Source organism: Neopsephotus bourkii, unplaced genomic scaffold, assembly GCF_033783945.1.
Source record: "Neopsephotus bourkii isolate Nb327-2 ecotype Australia unplaced genomic scaffold, CSIRO-AGI_Nbou_v1 NB_962, whole genome shotgun sequence".
Lineage (NCBI taxonomy): Eukaryota > Metazoa > Chordata > Aves > Psittaciformes > Psittacidae > Neopsephotus > Neopsephotus bourkii.
The window spans coordinates 9,538,324-9,560,157 of NW_026901456.1; the positions used below are offsets into that span (position 1 = coordinate 9,538,324).

The window sequence follows — 21,834 nt, forward strand, 5'->3', positions numbered from 1 at the left end:
AACTGGCCAGTGTTGCAGAGCTACTGGCAGGAAACAGTAGGAAGAGCTGATTTCTGCAGAGGAGAAAGGAGAAATGTGCTGGCAACAGAAAATGGCAGGGATAAAATTCTGGATGTGGGAAGTGGTTAAATACTGGCATTTAGCTCAAGTATGGCTCTTTCCACCAGCCTGTTTCAAAGAACTTTATACTGGAGTATAAGACCAAATGTGAATATGGCATAATGCAGAGCTATGCACTGAATGAACTTGCTGGCATAACGGCACTGCCCAGCCCTGCTTGTTTGCAGCACTGGCAGGGTTCATTACATCCCCTTTCTCTCTCAGCAGGCTTGTTATCCTCTTCTCTCTGTGCTGCACCCTGTAGACAATTCCTAAATGTTACTATCTCCATTTTCTGCATAGAGAAGCACCAGGAGATGAAGCAACCTCCCATAAGGGCATGGAGTCAAGGAGAGACCCCAGATCTTCCAAGTGTCACAACTAATGAGCATCTGTGCTTGAAAGAGCTGCTTTGTGCTGTTAGGATCACCTTCCTTCAGCAGCCCCTTCAGAAAACAAGGGGTGATTGCAGAGCCCAGCATGCACCCCTGTGGCTCGCACATCCCTTAGTCCCACCAGGCTGCAGTTAAATGCTGGAAGGGATAATAAAGAATGGCTATAGTGCATCTTTTTTCCTTAAAAAAATGTGCTAGTAGGAAGTGGCTTGCCCATGAGGTGTAAGTAGTCCAGCGGGGGGGGATAAGTCTTCAAGACCTCAGCTTCCTCCTCACTACTCCCATGGTGAGACACAGCCCAGGAGAGCCTCCTGCGTCAATCAAAACATGACAGCTGGGGACAGGAAAGGAGCAAAGCCTGGTACATCACAGTAGCATGCTATATGCAAGGTACAGCAAGGGACAGCTTCAAGACCTGCTTTTCCGGCCTTGAGCAGCAGCCTGCCAGGGCCCGTGCATGTACCACAGTCACTCCAGCCTGGGAGAGGCAAGGTCCTCTCCCCAGCATCCAGGCCAGAACAGGTAGCCAGCAGTTTCCATAACTTTCAAGTCTTTAGCCTAATGAGAACAGCTTTTGAGTATGACTGCAGTAGTTTTTAAGTGCATTTGTAACCTCTGGCAAGCTCCCGCATTAGCCCCTGTCCCCACCTCTAGCTCCTTTCCAGTGCCAAGACCATCAGGGAAAGGTATTCAAAAGCATGCAAGTCTTGCTGAAAAGCCCCATTTTTCAAGAGTGGCTTAGAGGCCAAGCAGTTATGCCAGCTGGATGTTTTGGAAAGCTTCAGGCTATCCTGCTTTCCATGGCATGACACTGTGTGGTGCAACCTCTTCTAAATGCTGTTTTCAAGAAACAAAATGGCAACAATTCCACCTGACAGTCTTTTCAGCACTTTTGTGAGAAGGGTAAACTGAGCCAACAAAGCATCCAAGAAGTCAAGTGGGGTCCCATCACAAATCTCCAGGAATAAAGCAACAGTGAGGGTCTGGCTTCTGATAAAACGTGTGTTTCTGTCATACTATTATTCCTTCCAAATCAGTTTTTACTAAGTGTCCCGCATATGCCCTTTGCTCCAGCGACAGGATATCCTTCATTTGTCTGCACAAAGTGCAGATGAGCACTTCTTCGTGTTGTTTTCCAAGTCGGCTGATGGGAGGGTCAGCAGGGGCTGAAGCAGCTGCACCTAGTAAAGGAAAGGTAACCATGGCAACCCAAGTTATCTGCATCCTCCATGTACTTCCTTCTCCCCACCCTACATCATATCTTTCCCACCCAAACCTCAAGCCAATAGAGCCAGTAACCAGCTGGCAGGATGGGAACTGGAGCAGGGTCTCTCTTACCCAACGTGTCTTGCTGTGTTTTGGGGCTCACCGCTGAAGGTTGAGGTCATCGGAAAGAGACCAAAAGCATAGAGAGGGGTAACTTACAAAAGGCAGAGCTCTCCGCTACTGTAGATGGGGCGCTGGATATGTTACATTTGCTCCAAAGTTCCAGATTCATTGATGATGCTCCTGGTTTTGGCTCTGAGCTGTAACCCTTCCACAGCAGCAATAGCTTCTCCGTCTGCACCCCATGTCAAACCCAGCTACAGCTTTGGCCGGACTTTCCTGGGACTTGATAAATGCAACGCCTGCATTGGAACATCCATTTGCAAGAAATTCTTTAAAGAAGAAATAAGGTCAGAAACTCAGCACAGTAATTTTTAAAACATTCTGTATAATAACTTGAAAGTTGCCTGTTAGTATTTCCAAGTACTTTAACAAAGTACAATGCAAGCAGTAACTTAGCACCCGCTTACTATTACAGCACCTGGTATTTTAATTAATGTTTATAAACTGCTTCTTTGTCTCTTTTCTTTTAAAGCCATACTAACATGATCAGCCCTGAATTACAATCTGAAAGCAGGAGTAAAAGGCACAACTTTCTGCATAGAGAGAGGCATTGAAACAGTTCAAGGCAGTGATGAAGGAAGGGAAGAAACAAATACTATTGTTTAGATGTACTGGAAATACTTCATTATGAAAAGCTGAGTAAAGGCAAAGGGGATTTAGCTTTGTACACTCCCAATGGACTGTTAACTACAAACATATAAACATGCTTGTACCAGGTGCAACAACACAAATGTGCAGAATTTCATGTGTGTATTAGTTAAGATCAAAAGTGATCTAAACCTGCTCGAGGCACAAGCACATTTGCGCATCAGGTTACCTACACACTCAAAAATAGATGGAGCTAAATTATTAGTACTCTTCTGGGAGGTTTCCGTAAGAACTTTAAGGTAGAGGCAGAAATTGCATCTGCCTCAAAGCTGATGAGACACATGCTGCCAAAGAGTCATGAGACCAATCCAATCAGTTTTAGGCTCAAAAGCAGAGCGTATCTGACGACAGGAGGAAAAATGTTGCCAGTGTATTTGAGGAGAAAGTTAAAGGCAGTGCTTGGCAGGGGAAGGTTTTATTGGGTCTGATATGATTTATAGAGTCATATGCATTTTCTTTTATAGATATAAAAGCCTGAGGGAGAAGAAATGATTGTAGTAAAATTGTATTTTTAATGCTATAATGTAAGTAGTATAATATTGGACAAATCACCAATTTTATCTTAAACTCTCCTCTAAAATGTAGCATACTAAAACTATAATGTTTTGTCTGGAATGGACTTGTAATATTGAACACCCATCATTCCCTTACTGATGCTGCAAAAAGGCAGCATGTGACTTTGCTATGCCAGAACACCCCTTGCCATGGCACACCAGGAGTCCCAGCCCTTGGCACTTTGCCCTCTTGGGTTTCTGACTCCCCCAGCTCATGCTGAAGGTGACACCAGGGCATCCAGAGGAACTAAGAAAGGCCAAGCCATCAATGCTGGGCTTCTCCCAGCCCAGTCTGGGCACCTGTCCTGAAAAGCAGGATGGATTTACAATCAGCATGTTCAGCTGGCTGACATGGGCTGGTGTGGGACTGCAGGGGCTGGGGGTGATTTGAGATATGGGCTGTCCCATATTTTATGCTCTGCAGCAGGGTGACATGGGAGCTGGCTCTTGCTCCATGCCCCAGTCTTTGCCACTCACCTGTGCAGGGTTTTTAGGGTCCTGCCGCCAGGTACGAAGTAGCTTCTGTGCATGCAGCCTGTTGCAGGTGCACCATTTCAGTTACTTGTGCTTAGCCACTGGCAAGGCTGGGGCCATGCAGCTTCACTCAGCCCTGCTGAAAATAGCAGCAAGCAACTGCCTCTGGCTGGCTGGTAGCCAGCTGTATGCTGCACTGGGGCCTGGGAGAGAGGGGCTACGTGAGTAAAAGCAGGAGGCCCCTATGCTGGCTTTCCTCTGGTGGACAGCAGGAAAGGGGTGCTACATACAGAGGGTCGAAGGGGGTCCAGGAGTGCAGAAACACATACATGTGACAGCATGATGCTTCTGCCTCAGGAAAGGCAGAGTGGTATTGTAAAATAGAGGGGTTTTTTTTGTCTCCTGCCATCCCACAGTCAGCTTCCCACAAGCAGTGCAACACACAAGTGATAACACAGTTCTGCTCTGAGCACTTTGAAAACGGTACATTAAAAACTTCTCTTTAGCAGTCAGTCAGCTTCAGACTTTTCTTTGGAGGGGTTAAACTTGTTTTCCCCTTGATTTCTTGAACAGCTAGGATTTTTTGGCAAGTGGAAGGTTAAATGGGGGAAATTTCAGTGGCATTTACGCTCTTTGATCCAACCACATGTACCTTTTTACATGTTCACTAAGGTGGATGGCACTTGGCCTTCTCTGTGTTAATCCTCGTTAGAACATGCTTCATTAATTCTCCATCATTTCCGGGAGCTGTGACACGCATTCTCACTCAACTAACAAGTAAGATGTGGGGGTTGTTCCCAGAAAGGCTGGTGACTCATCTTGTGCTCTAATGTTCTTTACTTCCCTTATCATTGCCCAACTTTATCCATCTGTAAATGGATACCAAAGCTTGCCTACCAACTGTCCAGAGAGCAGAGTGCAAAAAAAAGTTTTTGTAAAGTATTAGATTTTCAAAACACTGTGAAACTGAGCTGACCAAAACTATGTGCAGAGTTGTGCTAACACTGGTAACGAGCTTTGGCCAAAAGTAATGGGAAGGAAGTCTGAAAAAGCTGGAATGCTTCAACTTGATGGGGGTTTATATGGCATTTCTTTATTTTAATTTTAAAACTTAACTTACATATTTTTTTAAAGATATTTGACTCCCAATGCAAACAAAATTTATTTGGCTGAAAGAAAATACTTTGTATCATCCACTAAAAATGAAAAACAAATTTGATTTTCTTCAATGTTTAGTTCTGAGTTGATCTAAAATCTGTAATCTGTCATGTAGTTACTCACACAGACCTTACTGAAAGTCTTAAAGCACGTTTGAGCCCTTAGCTAAAAGGCTTCATACAAAAGTGAATTATTGTTAAGCACAACTTGATGATGAATCTTCAAAGTATCTAGCAAGTGTGCCAGGCCAGTGTTGCACTGCCCAGAAATGATGCCAAATACAGAATTGCTGCAGCCCATGCTGGGTTCCCAGGCCTGAGTGGCTCTCCCCTGGGAGCTCCGTAGAGGAAATCACTCCATCCAACCTTAAATTAACGCTCAGTCTTGGATTTCACACATCCATGTGCTGCTCACATGCAGGAGGCGGTGCTTTCTTGGTACTTGCCTGACTTGAGCTCCCCCAAACACACACACACTTGAGCCAAAGCACAAGCACATTTGTGCTTAACAAGAAAAAGAAAAAGAAAAAAGAAAAAAGGAGAAAAAAAAAAAAGAAAAAAAGAAAAAAGAAGAACAAATAAAAAAAAAAAAGAGGAAAAGAGAAAAGGAGAAACCCAGCCCATATCCATCTCTTGCTGTACGTGCCTGGCACACTGTGCCTGCAGATTAGGCACTGGGGGGTGTTCGGATGCACAACAAATCATAGTGAGGCATAGCAATTATTCTCTGCTCTTGGGTCCCAGCTCAAAACCAGACCAAAAAACAAAACAAACAAAAAAATTTTAAAAAACCCCACAAAAACCCCAAAACAAACAAAAAACCCCACAAAACACCACAAACTACCTAAAAAAACCCAACCCCAAACAAAACGAACAAGGTTTATTTTTATGTCAGACACCCTAATAATAACAAAGCTTAACTTTCATATTGGGCAAAATGCCCAAATGATCGAAATGCCTGAACCTCCTCTCAACTTGTTCATGCAAGGGGCCACTTCTGGTCAGCCTGTATCTCTGCAGCAAATCTTCTGAGGGAGGCACATGGCTAGAGCCAAAAGCCAAAGCAGTATTTTGGGGAGACCATCTTTCCCCTGTCCTGGGCACCCAGGTTTGCCCCAGAGCTGAGCTTCACAGGGTCTTTGATGGGGAAAAGGAGAGAAGTGCTGCCTTCAAGAGGGCTCACTGGGAGCAGGCTGGTCAGTCTCATTGAGCATCACTGAGTCAGTTATTTGCCTGAAATCAGAGGAAATTAATCCCCCCCCACAAAATCTTCTGTGCCAATTTCCCAACTGGAAGTTAAAAGGAAAAATCAGCTTCAGCTAATAGATTTGTTAATGTCTTCATCTAACTCCAGCTAGTTGATCCTGCAGGGAACTTCTTACCTCTTTTCTTTCACTTCTGAACCAGTGGCTTTAATTCATGGTGAGATTAAATTAGGACGTGCCTTCTTATGTACTTGGGCAAAGAGGTAAGGGCAGGAGGTTTTAGACACAGCGAATGCATGACATTGGACAAGCCAAAGGTCAGAGTTTAGTTTCTTTCCAAGAGCAGGTTACAGACATACTTAAAAAACAGACACCACGGTCCTCAGCTCCTGCATGTGTGACGTCTGTGTGGGCAGGTCTGAGGGGGCTGCTGAAACAAAAAAAAATACCTAATTACCCAGCCCATATGCTCCCCTCCTGTGCCTGTGTAGGGGAAGCAAATCAGTGCAAGATCTCCATGGCTACCCCTTGTTCCACCCCATCACACCCCAAACTCTGTTGCTGCCTGGGGAGGTCACGCATCCTGGCTATGAAAATACAGCCAGCAATGCTGGGGGCCCCTGTTGACCCCAGTACCAAGCAAATCCACCACCTCAAGACAAATGGTTATTTTAATATTCCAAAATACATTTATTGTCATGAGGTTTTGTCCTGCAGGGTCCCTTAAAGTGTTGAGTACTCCTTTGCTGGGCCCCTTTCTCCAGGATTAATTTAATTTAAAAATGACAGGGATTCTCCATGAATCAAAACCCTGCAGCCCTATTCTTTCCCTCCTTTCCTCTCTCTCACACTCTCCCTGTGTGGTCCAAAAGACCCCATCTGAGTGTTCTAACTCCTGCCCCATGGCACTGTTCATGACAAGAGATGGTTTAGGTGGGAAGCAAAGGAAGATAGACATCTCCAAAATGCATTTCCTTGGCTGATGGCTTCAGTCTGCTTGCCTCGTCCCAGTGCCTGGGGGTGCCAGCGTGGGGCTACTTGGTCTTTGTAGAGCAATGGCAGAAACCCCAAGGGTCTGGAGTGCGGTGGAACAACCCTGCGGGTGGTGCTGGCACTGTGCAGCTGTCTGTGTGGCTTCTTAACCTGCTCTCCGTGGGGCTCTTGTTTGGTTTGGCAGGTTTGACACCTGGCTTTCTTCTCATTTAAAGCTGCCCCCCAGCTACCTGCTCAGCTACTCCGGCAACTATACTGACGATGCCAAGAGCTGGCGGATGGTTGACATCACCCGGCTGACCTCCAAGTACCAGCACGACCGGGCCGACAAGCGCATCTGCACCTCCCTGCTGAAGACAAAGACCTGCAGCCTGGAGCATGCCCTGCGCCGCACGCAACGCTTCCAGAAGTGGCTGCGGGCAAAGCGCCTCACCCCCGACCTGGTCCAGGTCTGTGCCACATGGACCCTGGGCCCCATACCAGCAAAGGGAAGAGAAGGAGCCCCAGGGGGTCCCACATGATCTGGGGAGGGAAAAAGGGTCTGAGGGAGACAAGTCTGTGACCTGCTTGGTAAAGGATGAGGGGTGGGCTCAGCCCTGGCAAGGAGGGCCTGTGGGAAGCTGTAGCACTCACTGACTTCAGGCACGGGGATATCAGGGGCTATGCGCACAAATAGATAGGACAAGGAGGAATGGCTTTAAACTGAAAGAGGGTAGATTTAGATTAGATATTCAGAAGAAATTTGTTACTGTGAGGGTGGTGAGGCACTGGAACAGGTTGCCCAGAGAAGTTGTGGCTGTTCCATCCCTGGAAGTGGTCAGAGCCAGGTTGGACACGGCTTTGAGCAACTTCGTCTAGTGGAAGATGTCTCTGCCTGTGGCAGGGGGGATTGGAATTAAGTGATCTTCCATAGCAAGCCATTCTGCGATTCTGTACATCCAGTGTTGGAAATCATTAATAGTTTTGAAAACTGAGGACACTTCATCACTGTGCTGTGACTACAGCAATTAAATGCCATTTGGAAAATGTGGATTTAGTCCTAGCTCTGCCCCAGACATATGGTGTGGTCTTAAACAAGTTGGGCAATCTGCCTGAGATTCATTTTTGCAGCCTGTGCCCCGAACTTGACTTTGCTCAGGGCTGGGGACTGGGGTAGCTTAGACACCTCTGCTTGCAGCTGGCAGAGCGAGCACCACAGGCAGTCAGAGCTGGAACCTTAATTCCTCATTTGCCTGCCACCTATAGCAAATGATCTCAGGCACAAAGCAGCGTGCTGCCCTTTCAGCTGCAGTCCTGGGGTGTCACAGGCAAAATCAGGACAGGCGCACTGCAGGAGGGGTCACTGCCACAAGGCATATGGGCAGCAATGGCATGGGAAGATGGACATGCAGGAAGGGCTGGAGGAGGAGAGCAGGCAGGCTTCAGAGGCTCTTCAGAGTGCTGCCTGCACTGAGGTATACCACTGGCAGCTGGGGACAACCATAGGGAAAGAGAGTGTGTTTAGCAGCTTCTGGCTTGCATCCGAGAGCAGAAGTCCCCTCCCCAAATGCATACGCATACTCCTACCCCAGCCAAACAACAGCACAGCATTGCGATTATCGCTGTCAAGGGGCAGAGGCCAGGGTGGAGGCTGGATATACTCTAAACAAGACCCTGAGAGGCAAAGAATTGTCCCTTTCAAGAGAAATGGCTGTGAAAAAGACTTTTTTTTTTTTTCTCTAGAAAGGGAACTGCTTCCTCCTGCTTTGCTGAATGCTAAAGTTATGCTTCAGATTTTCTGCTTCTGTAACCCCATGGAACAGCATGCTTCAGGAGGGAGCAGCAGCATGGTGCAGCAGCAACAGCAGCAGCAGCACTGGGGCTAGTGCCTGAGCTGCACCAAGGACTCACCTGCACCGCAGGTCACCCTGAGGCCAGTGCCCTCCTGGAGGTGCCAGAAAGAGGAACACTTTTCTTGAGCAAAGCTGCACCATACTTCATCTAGTAACTTCGGGAGAGGCAGCAGGAAGAGGGGACAGTTTTGTCCTCTTCCATTCAGAGCATTACCCACCTAAGCTTGTGGTCCATGGTCAGGGACAACTCCTCCCCAGGGTGCAGACAGCGGATTCCCAAGCGCCTGCTAGCCACCACTGCTCTCCAAGGCAGCACTGCAGGGAGCTGAGGGAGGGCAAGCTAGGGGGGGCAGGTCCTCCAGCCCTGCTTTGCATAGGTTTGTGCAAAAATGTGCTGCCCCCACAGCAGTGCGATGTGAAAGAGGAGTCAAGAGCTTAAAACTTCCACTTGCTGAGCTGGGTGAAAAAGTACATGGAAAAATGTGGCTTTGTGCTATGTCAGATCTGCTGCAAAGTTAAATCATTAGCCAAGCCCAAATCCTTCTCCTTAAAAGGCTCTCGATGTGCTATATAGCTTTCCTTACCCCATCCTCTCTCAGCTCCTGGCTGAGCTGGCTGGGTTGTAACACACATATGTCATAGAATTATAGAATAATTAAGATTGGAAAGGACCTTAAGGTCATCTAGTTCCAATCCCCCTGCCATAGGCAGGGACAGCACACACTGAACCATGTCACCCAAGTCTCTATCCAACCTGGCCTTGAACACTGCCAAGGATTAAGCATTAACAAGGATTAACTTTGTTGGGCAAACCTGTTCCAGTGCCTTACCCACACTCAAAGAACTTCTTCCTTATATCTAAACTTCCCCCATTTAATTTTGAACCCATTACCCCTTGTCCTATAACTACAGTCCTTAATGAAGAGTCCCTCCCCAGAATCCTTGCAGGCCCCCTTCAGATACTGGAAGGCTGCTATGAGGTCTCCATGCAGCCTTCTCTTCTCCAGGCTGAACAGCACCAACTTTCACATACACACAAACTCTTTTCAGAGGTGTTAACAGCACACCTCTCTTGATGCCTAACATGATGCTCACCCTATTTCATAAAGCTGAAGTCACACAGAGGTGTCTGTACTCCCCTGCCTGCAGTTTTTTCCTATATAGCAGCACTGAGGAAAGATAATGGGCTCAGGTAATTTTGTCTTATAGAGCAGAGAATTACAACAAACCATAACGTGCTTGAATCAAAATGACAGACCATGAAGAAATGGTTTTTCACTTTACACTGCCTGCCCTGCCTGACCCAACCATCAGCTGAGCTGCCTGCCACAGTGATTATTTCACCCGCTACAGTGGAAATCTTTATTGGACACAGCAAAGTCTTCAGTGTTAAAATCCAGCCCACCTCAGAGATGAGCAGGATTTAGCTGGAGCTTAGCCTTCATGGTAGCTCCAGCCACCTGCCTCTTCACCCAGGAGCTCACTACCTCAAACCATGCTGCATGCTTTTCCTGTTGGAGGGGAAGAGCAACAAAGGGGGTTAGTTCCAGCACAGATCATGCACAGGGCAGATTTACAACCCTGCCTACAAAGCACAGCTTAGACAGGTGAAAGCAGTAGCAAGGTGAAAAGCCAGCCATTTTCAGCCCCTCTCTTTGGGACCTACTGTTTGAAACTACTGACCTCCACATCTGCCCTCAGCAGATGTGTCAGCACCATGGTTATTTGGCCTTTGAGTCCAGCACATATTGCTTTGCCTACGCACATGCACAGCAGCTCACTGATATGGCAGGTGGGCCTTCTTAGGGAAGGATGGATGTTAGGGGGCCCCCTGGGCCACCTCCCAGACCTCCTATTTCTTTGACCTGGTATCTCATCATCAGAGAAGTGTTCGATAAACCTCCTGGGAGTGGAGAAAAGATCCACAGCTTCACAGGGCACCATTAGTGTATATAAATATATAAAGGGGGAGTGTCACGAGGATGGAGCCAGGCTCTTCTCAGTGGCAAACAATGAAAGGACAAGGGGTACAAATTGGAGCACAAACCACTTAAACATGAGAAGAAACTTCTTCTCAGTGAGGGTGACGGAACACTGGAACAGGCTGCCCAGGGAGGTTGTGGAATCTCCTTCTTTGGAGACATTCAAAACCTGCCTGGACACGTTCCTGTGTAACCTTATCTAGGTGTTCCTGCTCCGGCAGGGGGATTGGACTAGATGATCTTTTGAGGTCCCTTCCAATCTCTAACATACTGTGATACTGTGATTAGTCTCTTTCTTTTGGAGGTGAACAACCCTGTTTGAGCTGCAGATGCTTTGACACCTACCTACATCCAAATGTTTCCTCCTGGAGCCCACCCTAAATCTGGTCATTTGTGAAGCTGCAACCATGTGCAGCACATGGGGCAGGAGGTAGCTGTGCTCCTAATCTGAGCCGTCCCTCCTTGGCCTGACTGAAGAGAAAGCAGAGTAAGGAAAAGTTGTCTTCCAGAGGTCATCTTTACATCAGAGTGAATTCTGGGGTGCCCGCACTAGATACACATACATATGCATACATGGGAGTTAAAAATGTATCGCATACTGTGCAGTAGGGGAAAGAAAATTTGAGTGCAGGTAGGCTTTTCAGGAGCTACTCACTATCACATACAAAAATGTGGGGTTTTAATCAAAGTAAATAAGAAGCGTTCCATATCAATCACAAACAAGATTTCAGGCTTTCAGGTCTTATTCTCTGGCATGATGAGGTGCTGCAAAGGACTTTAGATATTCTCAGATAAATCAGTATCTCCAGTGTTTCAAGTATGTTTTCTTCAAACTTAAAATATTTCTTGCACTGACATTTTTTTCCTGACAGTTTTACAACTCTTGCTCATCTTCTGCTGTAGGGATGTTTCCATCAGTCTGCTGGAACGGGAGGCCTCACTCCACTGAAACGCTCCAGCAGGTGCTGAAGTTTACCCTATTGACTAGCTCTGGCAAAATCCAGAGACCCCTCTGTCAAATTCTGGTGCATCAGGGCTTCATTAAATTGCAGTAGGGTGCACCAATAGGTGATACAAATGTGACGGCACCCAACCCTACTCCTCTGCTCTCATACCGCCTTTGATATGCCTGAAATGGTTCCTCAGTAAACAAGCAGATGTGAGCACCACGTGCAGCATATGCCCACATCTGTGTTAATAGGATGAGATCTGGCCTTGGAAAAAATCCTAATTACAACTTTCATGCATTCTTTGCCACCATGATTGCTGTTTCTACTACATGGTGGGATGGCTCCTGTGGCTGGAGTGTTGGAATGGAAGGTTACAGACTTTAGAAAAGACAGGCCTGGCAGGCGGGGAGGGGGAGTTGCCCTTTATGTTAAGGATAGGCTGGAGAGTATGGAACTCTGTCTGGGGACAGGTGAGCAGTTAACAGAGAGTTTGTGGGTCAGGGTTAAAGGGAAAACAGCAATGGGAGACATCACTGTGGGGATCGGTTACAGACCGCCTGATGAAGAGGAATCTGCAGATGAACCACTCTATAGGCAGATAGGAAAAGCCTCACGCCCACAGGCCCTCGTTCTCATGGGTGACTTCAACGACCCTGACATCTGTTGGAATGACGGTATGGCCCGGCACAAGCAATCCAGGAGGTTCCTCGATTGTGTGGAAGACAACTTCCTTCTGCAAGTAACAGAGGAGCCAACAAGGAGAGGTGCCATGCTTGACCTTGTGCTCACCAATAGGGAAGGGCTTGTTGGAAATGTGGTGCTCCAGGGCAGCCTTGGATGCAGCGACCACGAGATGGTCGAATTTGAGATCCTTAGGACAGTGAGAAGAGCGTGCAGCAAGCTCACTGCCCTGGACTTCAAAAAAGCAGACTTTGGCCTCTTCAGGAACCTGCTTAGTAAAGTTCCATGGGATATAGCCCTAGAGGGCAGGGGGGCCAAAGACTCTTGTTTGATCCTCAAGGATCACCTGCTACAAGCTCAGGAGTGTTGCATCCTAACTAGAAGGAAGTGCAGCAGGAGGGCCAGAAGACCTCTTTGGATGGATTAGGAGCTGCTGAGGAAAATTCAAATGAAAAAAGAGGCTTATAGAAAGTGGAAGCAAGGATAGATGGCCTGGGAAGAGTACAGGGATGTTGGCCGGGAAGGCAGGGACCAGGTTAGGAAAGCTAAGGCCCAGTTAGAATTAAACTTGGCTAGAGATATTAAGGATAACAGGAAGGGATTCTACAGGTACATAGCAAATAAAAAACAGGCTAGAGAGAATGTAGGCCCCTTCAGGAAGCTGTCGGGTGAACTAGCTACACAGGATTTGGAGAAGGCTGAGGTTCTGAATGACTTCTTTGCCTTGGTCTTCACTGGCAAAGGCTCTGACCGCACCACCCAAGTCTTGGAAGGCAGACGCAGGGACTGTGAGAATGAAGACCTTGGGCCCACTGTAGGAGAGGATCTGGTTCGAGACCATCTTAAAAATCTGAACGTGCACAAGTCCATGGGACAAGGTTCCATGGGATATAGCCCTAAAGGGCAGGGGGCCCAAGATTGCTGAATGATGTTCAAGCTGTTCAAGCTCAAGAGTGTTGCATCCCAACTAGAAGGAAATGTGGCAGGAGGGTCCTGCCTGACCAGTTTGGTGGCCTTCTGTGATGGGGCTACAGAACTGATGGACAGCGGGAGAGCAGTTGATGTCATCTCCCTGGATTTGTGTAAAGCGTTCAACACTGGCCCACACGACATTCTTGTCTCTAAATTGGAGAGACATCAATTTGCTTCTGGAGGCAGCAAGACTTTCTAACTTTGGCTGCAAATATCTGCATACAAGCTGAGTTGCAAGAGACTTTAACCAGTATTTATCTCTTATTTAACACAGTTCTGTTCTGCTCATTTTTTCTCACTTCTCCTCCTAAGGGAATGTGACAGTCAGCCACAACATGCCTGCAAGTGCTGTGAGACAGAAATCCATAAGCATCCCTTCCCCCAGCTCCTCCCATGGTTTTAGACCATTAGTGAGAAAATATTTCCTTGATAAGCCTACATGAGAAGAGAGGAGTGTAGGATGACTTGTAAATAGAACTGAGGAGAATTATTTTTGACAAATGTTTTTTCTTGGGGGGGGGGGAGGGGGAATAAATAATGATTCTTCAGTTGTTGCAAAACAACAGTCCAGTTGGACTTAAGTTTCTCAAGTAGCTTTGACCAGCTGTTGGAATTCAGGGCTTGTTTCGTGCAACCGATGGCCAAGGAAGGAGCAGTTGGGACCTCACCAAGACCAGCATGGAGGCAGAGGAGGGGACATGGGAGGTCCAGTGCTCCCTTTCCACCTCCAACAGGGAAAGCAGCACACTCCTCCTTTCCTTGTTTCTTCATTTCTTTGTCATGGCTGGATAAGTAAGTGTTTTATGCCAAATGAACAGCTCACACAGGAAGGGCTGAGAGAGACCTACCTCAGAGTTACCAAATGACTTGGGGAGATCCTGAGTGAAATCTTTGCTCTCAGCGTGAAGAATGGCAGGGAGCATTGTGAGCTCCAGTGCCCTTTCCTCTGAAGCACATCTCCCAGCCATCAAATTATAAAGAAAATCAGAATGAGTAAATTTGGCTGCTGGGATCATTTGGAAGAAAAAGGCTCAGCAAAAACCTGATTCACTTCCCCAGCAAAGGCATGTCAGGGCAGCACTTCTGTGCCACTCCTTATGTCTGCTCTCCTTGGCTATTAAGGAAGACTGACCTCAAAAAAAAAATTTCTTTTTTACTATGAAGATATAAATCTCTATTGCCATTTATTCCACCCTTAGATTGCTTGTGCAATTTACAAGCCAAACCTCCAAATCTGAAAGGTAAAATAGAGTGACGGTTGACTCCATTCACCCAGCAATTCTTTATTTGTTGCTGGCATTTAAAAAATATATGCACAGGTTATTTGCATTTGATTTTAATAGTTAATGCACAAGTTTATCAGAGAGAGAATATGTCCTGTGCTTGCACCCACATACGGTGTTTATTTACTCTTTTAAAGCATGTTTACTGACTTTAGGAAATAGTATTTCCAAGAAAACTGCTCACAGGTTAAGCAAATAGTGAAGAGATCTGAAGACATTATTTAACAGGGGAAGTGACTCACCAGCTTAACCACAGAGACACCTCCACCAGCAAGCCAGGATGACAGGGCTGGGAAGAAGTGCAGCAGGGAGAGTAGCTACAACATGGACCAGGGGCTGTCACACTGTGACATCTCAAGCTGGAAAATAAACATCTTTGTCATGGTTTTGCCTCTCACCAGGGCCTGTCTAGCCCAATGCTGCGCTGCCCATCCCAGCGTCTCCTGGACAGGATAGTGCGGCGCTATGCTGAGGTGCCAGACGCTGGCAGCATCTACATGGACCACCTCACTGACCGGGACAAGCTGCGCCTGTTGTACACACTGTCAGTGAATTCACACCCCATCTTGTTACAGGTACGTGCCACCTTGACTGTCTTGAAACACCACCCTGCAAGCCCTTGCAAGTGAGCTATCGCTTAAGATGTGCTCCAGGCCCCAGCTGCAGAAAAGTGCCAGCCCTGGCCTTTGGCAAGCTTTCTAGCCTTCATAAAGCATGTTTCTTCTATGGGGTGGGATGGCTGAAGCCAGGCAGACTCCTGTGGTGCACCTTGCGTCACCCAGTGAAGTAGTGCAGAAATATGAATGTCCAGCCCCTTAGATAAATCAGAACCTAGACAGATTGTGTCACTAGCGCATTGTGAAAGCCAGGGTTTTACATGCCCCTGACACTTCAAAGTGTTATGTTTGCATTGCTAATGTATTATTTAAAATCACAGCCTGTTTATAAGAGAGAAAGAGCATGATTTAGTGTGGGAGAACCAAAAGGCAGCATTGAGGTTGAAGATTGACGTGCCAGTGCTGTTTTTTCCATTTGAATGCTGCTGGTAACTAGCTCCGTGGCAAAGTGTATCTTTGCAGAGGTGCTTGGTGGAATCCCAAATACAACTGAGCTCTGAGTTTTAAGGTAGATAGCTGGGAGGCCTCACACCTCTTGCCTGATCCACTGCAGGCATGCCTGGCATGTGGCTCCTCTCTTTCCTTACGTGTGTCTCCAAGAGAGTATCCTCACTTTTGCTCACTACCACCCCACCTTTAGCCCTCATTGATGTTTCTTGCAACCCTTTGAGATTCCTCTAAAAAAAGAGGCAGCAGTAACATCTATCTCCTGCCCAAGGCCAGTGCTTCCCAAAGCAGTGCACATGGCTTTGCCCAGTCCTAGGGAGGGGGAATTGTTCTGGGAAGCTGGGGAGACAGAAAAGTTAAAAGCAGAAAGCTTTGTGTTGGCACGGCTCAGTAGTCATGCAGTTTGGTTTCTACCTGGGATAACTGCACTGGCAGCACAAGCTGCTGTGATGCAGGAAGCCCAGCCCAGGTGTCCCCACCATAGCAAACACCCAGCACTTGGGTCCCTGGGACTTCAAAGTCTCTTACAAAAGTCTCTTACAAAAGAGCCAGGCAGTTTTTACAAATTAGCAAAAACTGCTTTAGCTCCATCTCACCTCCAAGCTGTGACTTCAGCTATGCAGTGCTCATGAGGAACCCATCAAAGGCTCCATAAAGACACCTAAAATAGCTCTTCTGTGGCTAAAATTTCATTTAATTTGAAATCTATTATTATCTTGGACTTTTGGTTAATCTCCCTCATGAAATAAGACTTGAAATATCAGTTCTTCTTCCTGAATTAAAAGGGAAAAAAAGAAGCAAAAAAAGCAGCATAGCTGCTCCAGGATGGAGCAGTGCCTTCTTGGGCTGCTGGTGCAGGCAGAGGTGAGCAAGGGTTGTGGGCTGATTTAGAAAGCAAACCATGACATTGGCACTGCTGCTTGAAAGGCCCTTGAAAGTCCTCTGGGAAGGACATGGGTCCATGGGCATCGTGCAGAGACCAGAGGGGCAATTCTCATGTTCCTGCTCTTCCTGGCAGATCTTCCCTGATGTGGAGGGGTGGCCCTTCCCACGCTACCTGGGTTCCTGTGGGCGCCTGGTGGTCAGTGCCAGCACCCGGCCCCTGCGTGACTTCTTTGGTGCAGCCCCCGAGGTGGCCGCTGACCTGGCCCTCCAGCTCCTTGCTGTCCTCCGCTCCATGGGCACCAACGACCTCAACTATTTCTTCTACTTCACTCACGTGGACTCTGGCACCTTCGGCGTGTTTAGCAATGGGCATCTGTTCATCCGGGATGCCAGCACGCTGGGGATCATCGACAAGGAGGAAGGTACTCAGCAGGCTCCGTCTGTCACTGGATGTCTTAGTGAGGCAGGGGAAACAAATCTTTCACCTGCTATGCTCAGCTCTGCTGCTGATCGTTTAGTTGGTTTTTTTTGTAATCAGCCAAACATCACTTGCTAAATTAAATACTGAAAAGTTCACGGGAGATTTTCTGACAGCACAAGCATCAGCAGCTCCTGCCGTCCTGGCTCTGGATCAGGAAGGCTACAGGCAATTTATTTGTTCAGTCAGAGGTTTGGTGACCAACCATGGGCCCTTTCATCCTGCCTTGCCATCTCTGCGCTGGCATCAGCTTTCAGTTTGTACAGTGCTCAAGGCTCTCATTTGAAGTCCTCCTAAATCATGTCTTCTAAAACTTTTGCCACACAGATGTCAGTATTTGCAAGTAGAAATTTCATAACTTCATTTGTTGTTAAGTATTGGGTCAAATCATGGAATGGTTCCGGTTGGAAGGGACCTTAAAGATCGTTTAGTCCCAACCCCCCTGCCATGGGCAGGGACACCATCCACTACACTAGGTTGCTCAAAGCCCTATCCAACCTGGCTTTGAACACTGCCAGGGATGGGGCAGCCACAGCTTCTCTGGGAAACCTGTGCCAGAGCCTCACCAACCTCACAGTAAAGAATTTTTCCCAATATCTAATCTAAATGTACCCTCTTTCATCTTAAAGCCATTCCCCCTTGTCCTGTCACTATATGCTCTTGCAAAAAGTTCCTCTCCAGATTTCTTGCAGGCCCCTTTTAGGTATTGGAAGACAGTTAAAAGGTCTCTCTGGAACCTTTTCTATTTCAGGTGAACAAGCCCATAAAATTCTTTCTAGATGTATTTATCACATTAACTACGAATCATAATAATGATTATTATTATAACAACAAAATCCCCCCTTTGTCATTTTTATACAAAATCAAGGGTCACTATTCACTTTTTACAGGTTACATTTTTCTGCTCCTGAAAGTAGAGCTAGTCAGACTATTCCTCCAATAATTCATTCTGAATGTTCAAATTTTGAAAAGGCCTTTGTTCAACTTGCACATTCAGCTGAGCAGACCTCAAATATTCAGAAGCACCTGTCAGAGAATTTTCCACTGGGTTTCTTTTTCTCATCCCAGCAGCTATTACTGTTAACTCCAGCTAGATGAGCTTTTGTTGCAATTTAATGATTTTGGGTAACATGGAAAAACTATGGGTTTGGCTATCTGTGGTAATTTTTGTAGGAACTCCACTTTTTAGGTTAGTACTCATTTTTTCCGCATCAGTTTGACTTGACAGACTCCAAATCTTCTGTCAGGCAGCTCTGCAGAGCTCCATCATTCAGAAAAACATACATATTTCAGGAGTGAGGAAATTGGCCCACATAGCTATAGCTCACAGTACTGCATGGTGAAAGATAGCTGTATCCTTCAGATAGTAACTAACCCCATGTTAATACAGAGGTACAGACATATGTGATTATCCGAGATTTCACTACTGTGTTCCTAACAGCTGCTTTAATTGTCTCTAATAGGGAGCCAGCTGATTGACGACCAGCAAGAATATAAAGATATATTTAGCTGTTTGACTGTGGACTGCCAGTCTACATTTGTGTCCTGTAACTCCATTGGAGAGAAGCACAGCCTTGTCATGGTGTGTCAAGAGCTTTTGCCTAAGCTCCTGAAGGGGAAATTCATGCAACCCGTGCAGGAGAAGATAGACAGCTTCCTGCAGCACTGTGCCAATGGCCTCGCCGATGACCAGGGTGTCAGTGGGGCGGTTGCAAAGCTGGCAGAGCTCCTGAAACCTCTGCAGTCTTGTGATTCCCGTTTTGCCTACCGCTATCCTGACTGCAAATACAGTGACAAATACTGATGGCTTTGGAAGAGTCCCCTGGGAAGGACTGAGGCAGTGTCAACCCCGTGCCAGTGCAGGAAGCAATAAGGAACCAGCGTAGCAGGAAGGAGCTACACCAAATCTGGGACTTCCTTATGAAGGCACAGGAGAAGGAACCATAGTGCACATGGGATTTATTGTTCATCTCTCAGAGATGCATTTGTTACATGGGATGCTAAACATGATGTAAGGCTTAAGGATTATTAGCATTATCGTGAGTGACAGAGGCTGCAGGATTAATAAAACTCTTGCACATATTTTGGCCTTAGAAGAGTTTTCCGTGCTGTTCATTAAAAAGAAACCTTCTGAAGGCAGCATGGTCGCAACTAACTAGATAGAGGAGCTTTATTACCAAGAAAGTCTTTCTGATTGAGAGTCCTTCTGATTGAGATGATATATACATAATGTAGGATGGATGGAAGCATTTAATACTTTCCTTGTGGGGATTTTTAATGACATAGATAAACTGAAGTACCGGATCAGTTCTATACCATCACACATCACAAATCACTTTTATAAAATATTAATTTTTTTTTTTTTACTTTTATGGCACACAGAACAGGAAGATGCAACCAGCAGCATTAAAAAGCTGTAAGGTCCCATGTCTCTTGAAACATAATTTCACTAATCCCCAAATATAATTACTTTTAGTCTTTCCCAAGCTGATCGGCAGTAAATTCAGTAATTGGAGACTAATAAATGTTTTTGGTTTAAAATCAGGAAAAAAAACAACCCAGAAACAACTCCGGGATGTGATTGTCCAGCAGATACTTTGCATTTTTCTCCCTAAAGAAAACTGGAGGAACCATTTGCACAAACCCATTCAAATAGGAAAATTACCTTAAGAGGAGAAATACACAGGCGAGGATGAAAGGTGAGTGTATCCTGCGCCCAGTGAGATTTGCTGAACACTTAATACTCCACTGTAGGTGCTGGGGCACCCCCCAAGAGCTGGGAAGGTCAAAGTCCTGGCCAGCAAGAGATGCAGCCAATCTCATCCATTTGCCTTTCAAAGGAGGAATCAGTAAGGCAGTCCCCAAAGGAGTGACTCAGGCACATAATATTTGGGGTGATGGACTCTTCTTTCATAGCAGGGACCAACACAGGGCTAGGCACACGTGCCTCATTTTGTTGGGAATGGTTGCAAAATTTGTGGAATGCAAACCACAACTTTCTCACCCAGTATCTGTCAGTCCCTGTCCCTGTCCCATGTTATCTTTGTGGATGTCAGAGGATCACACCAAACCTTCCCTGATGTTTAGGGAACTGTTAGACCTCACTTGAGTGTGAGGCTTTCTTCTGTGATCCAGGTGCGCAGGAGTCACCAAGCAAATTTGACTGAGTCAGAAACTAGACTTTCTGGATCCCACATATTTTCATCATGGAAATACCCTGGCTATGGTTTGTAAAAGAAATTGGTAACAGCATAAAAGCAGAAAAAAGATGTGAATGGATTTGCTTTGCTAATTGTTGTATGGAGTTACCGGAGCAGCAATGCAAGTCAAGATTTTGTGTTGGCTGTGGAGGGGATCTGCACACAGAGCACCCAGCCTGGGGTTCAAGGCAGGTATTCCAGACACTAGGCATCAAAAACCCCACATACAGGTCTGATGCTGAGAAAATCTGACCCAGGACATTTATTTTACCTTTCCTTCTGGCATAAAGTATCAAGTGCACCTTTCACCTCTCAAGAAGTAGAAACATTGAAAATAATTTGTAGGTAAATTTAGCTCCAGACCCAGATGGTCTGACAGCAAAAATGTTTAAATATACAGCCTAAGCGATGGCTGCAGCCCTCTTTCCTGATACAATCTATTTCTACATCATGGCTCTCTTCCAGTAAGAAAAACATGTCCTTTGCAGAGATCCATAAGGCTGTCTAACAATCTGTTTTCGACAGTTTTTCTTGAATCTGTCTGCATCTCCAGTCACGGGCTGTGATTTTACCTGCAAACTGGGTGCTAGCCCTGGCTCCCTTCCTCTCCAAGAGTCCCCCCGCCATGGTGCCAGCTGCTGGCTGCCTTGTGTGGGGCTGGAAGAGCTCCTGTTTCACCAGCACTCTCACTAGGGTCAGTGGTGTGGCATTGCCCACCATGACCTGAGAGCTGACAGCACTTTTTCAGTGCCAGAGGGTAGCCTTCTTCATGCAGTTGTTAACTAAAAATGCACACTACAAAATGCCCAAAAAACACTAAGATGAAGAATTGGCCTGTTCCACTCATGCCCCAGCAGAGGTGGAATGGATTTGCAAGCCGTGTGCTTGCAGAGATGTTTTTGCAGCTGCTCCAAGACTGAGGCTGGCTTAGCAATGGCTTGACTTTGCAAGGTGCATGGTGGAGTAGCCCTTGCAACAGGGCTCAACTCTGGTTTCACTGCTCTCCCATATGTCCTGGGCATTTTCCTTTCCACCATGCACATTTTCCTTTTGGAAATAAGCCATTCATTTACTGTACTGTTCTGTGGAAAATGTCTCCTGGGCACTAGGGCATCTCTCTGCTATAAACCAGCCTAGAGAAATGAAGAGAGGATGCAGGTGCTCAGCACCTTAGATGGCAAGAGCAAGCCCAGATCTCTCAGCTCTAATCTAGCGTTGGGCAGAAGCACTGAGAGGTGTCACACAGGTTGAAGCTGTGCCCTGAGAACTCAAAATGTTGGGTATACGAAACAGAGGAGTCATGGTCTTTGCTGCTTGGACTCAGTTGACAAGACTGCAGCAGAAGTCTTAAGGCATGTGGTGTCTATTTTTACATTACTTGATTCAAAATTTTTGAAGCTGAGAGGAGTCTCCCCACTGCTTTCAATATACTTTGATGTGAATTTAAATTGAAAAAAAAAAAAAAAGGATTAAAAATAACAGAATCATGAATTTAAAAATTGTCAAAGTGTTGGGAGCTGTGTTCACCACCAGTTTACAAAGTCCAGGCTCATATAAGATTGTTACTAATATGCCAACCATAAAATCAGTCCA

General features: G+C 46.3%; 1 protein-coding gene and 1 long non-coding RNA gene across 2 annotated transcripts in view; one reads left to right on the plus strand and one right to left on the minus strand.

The window, feature by feature from the left end:
- Nucleotides 1-21,834, minus strand: part of LOC133215326 (uncharacterized) — a 520,488-nt gene that overhangs the window by 483,853 nt on the left and 14,801 nt on the right. The gene's annotated exons all lie outside the window — the stretch shown is intronic.
- On the plus strand, nucleotides 1,695-20,732 carry DIPK2B (divergent protein kinase domain 2B). The gene is made up of 5 exons (XM_061359310.1): nucleotides 1,695-2,170; nucleotides 7,099-7,363; nucleotides 15,016-15,189; nucleotides 16,697-16,985; nucleotides 18,505-20,732. Exons 1-5 carry the CDS (start codon nucleotides 1,947-1,949, stop codon nucleotides 18,843-18,845), a joined length of 1,293 nt encoding a protein of 430 aa, XP_061215294.1. The 5' UTR covers nucleotides 1,695-1,946; the 3' UTR covers nucleotides 18,846-20,732.

What these genes read in the sequence shown, in the direction of transcription:
- DIPK2B (XM_061359310.1), top strand. Translation starts at nt 1,947, where the DNA reads ATGGGGCGCTGGATATGTTACATTTGCTCCAAAGTTCCAGATTCATTG. An exon ending in TTCTTTAAAGAAGAAATAAG is followed by an intron (nt 2,171 to 7,098) that starts GTCAGAAACTCA and finishes TTGGTTTGGCAG; the next exon opens with GTTTGACACCTGGCTTTCTT. An exon ending in GATCATCGACAAGGAGGAAG is followed by an intron (nt 16,986 to 18,504) that starts GTACTCAGCAGG and finishes TGTCTCTAATAG; the next exon opens with GGAGCCAGCTGATTGACGAC.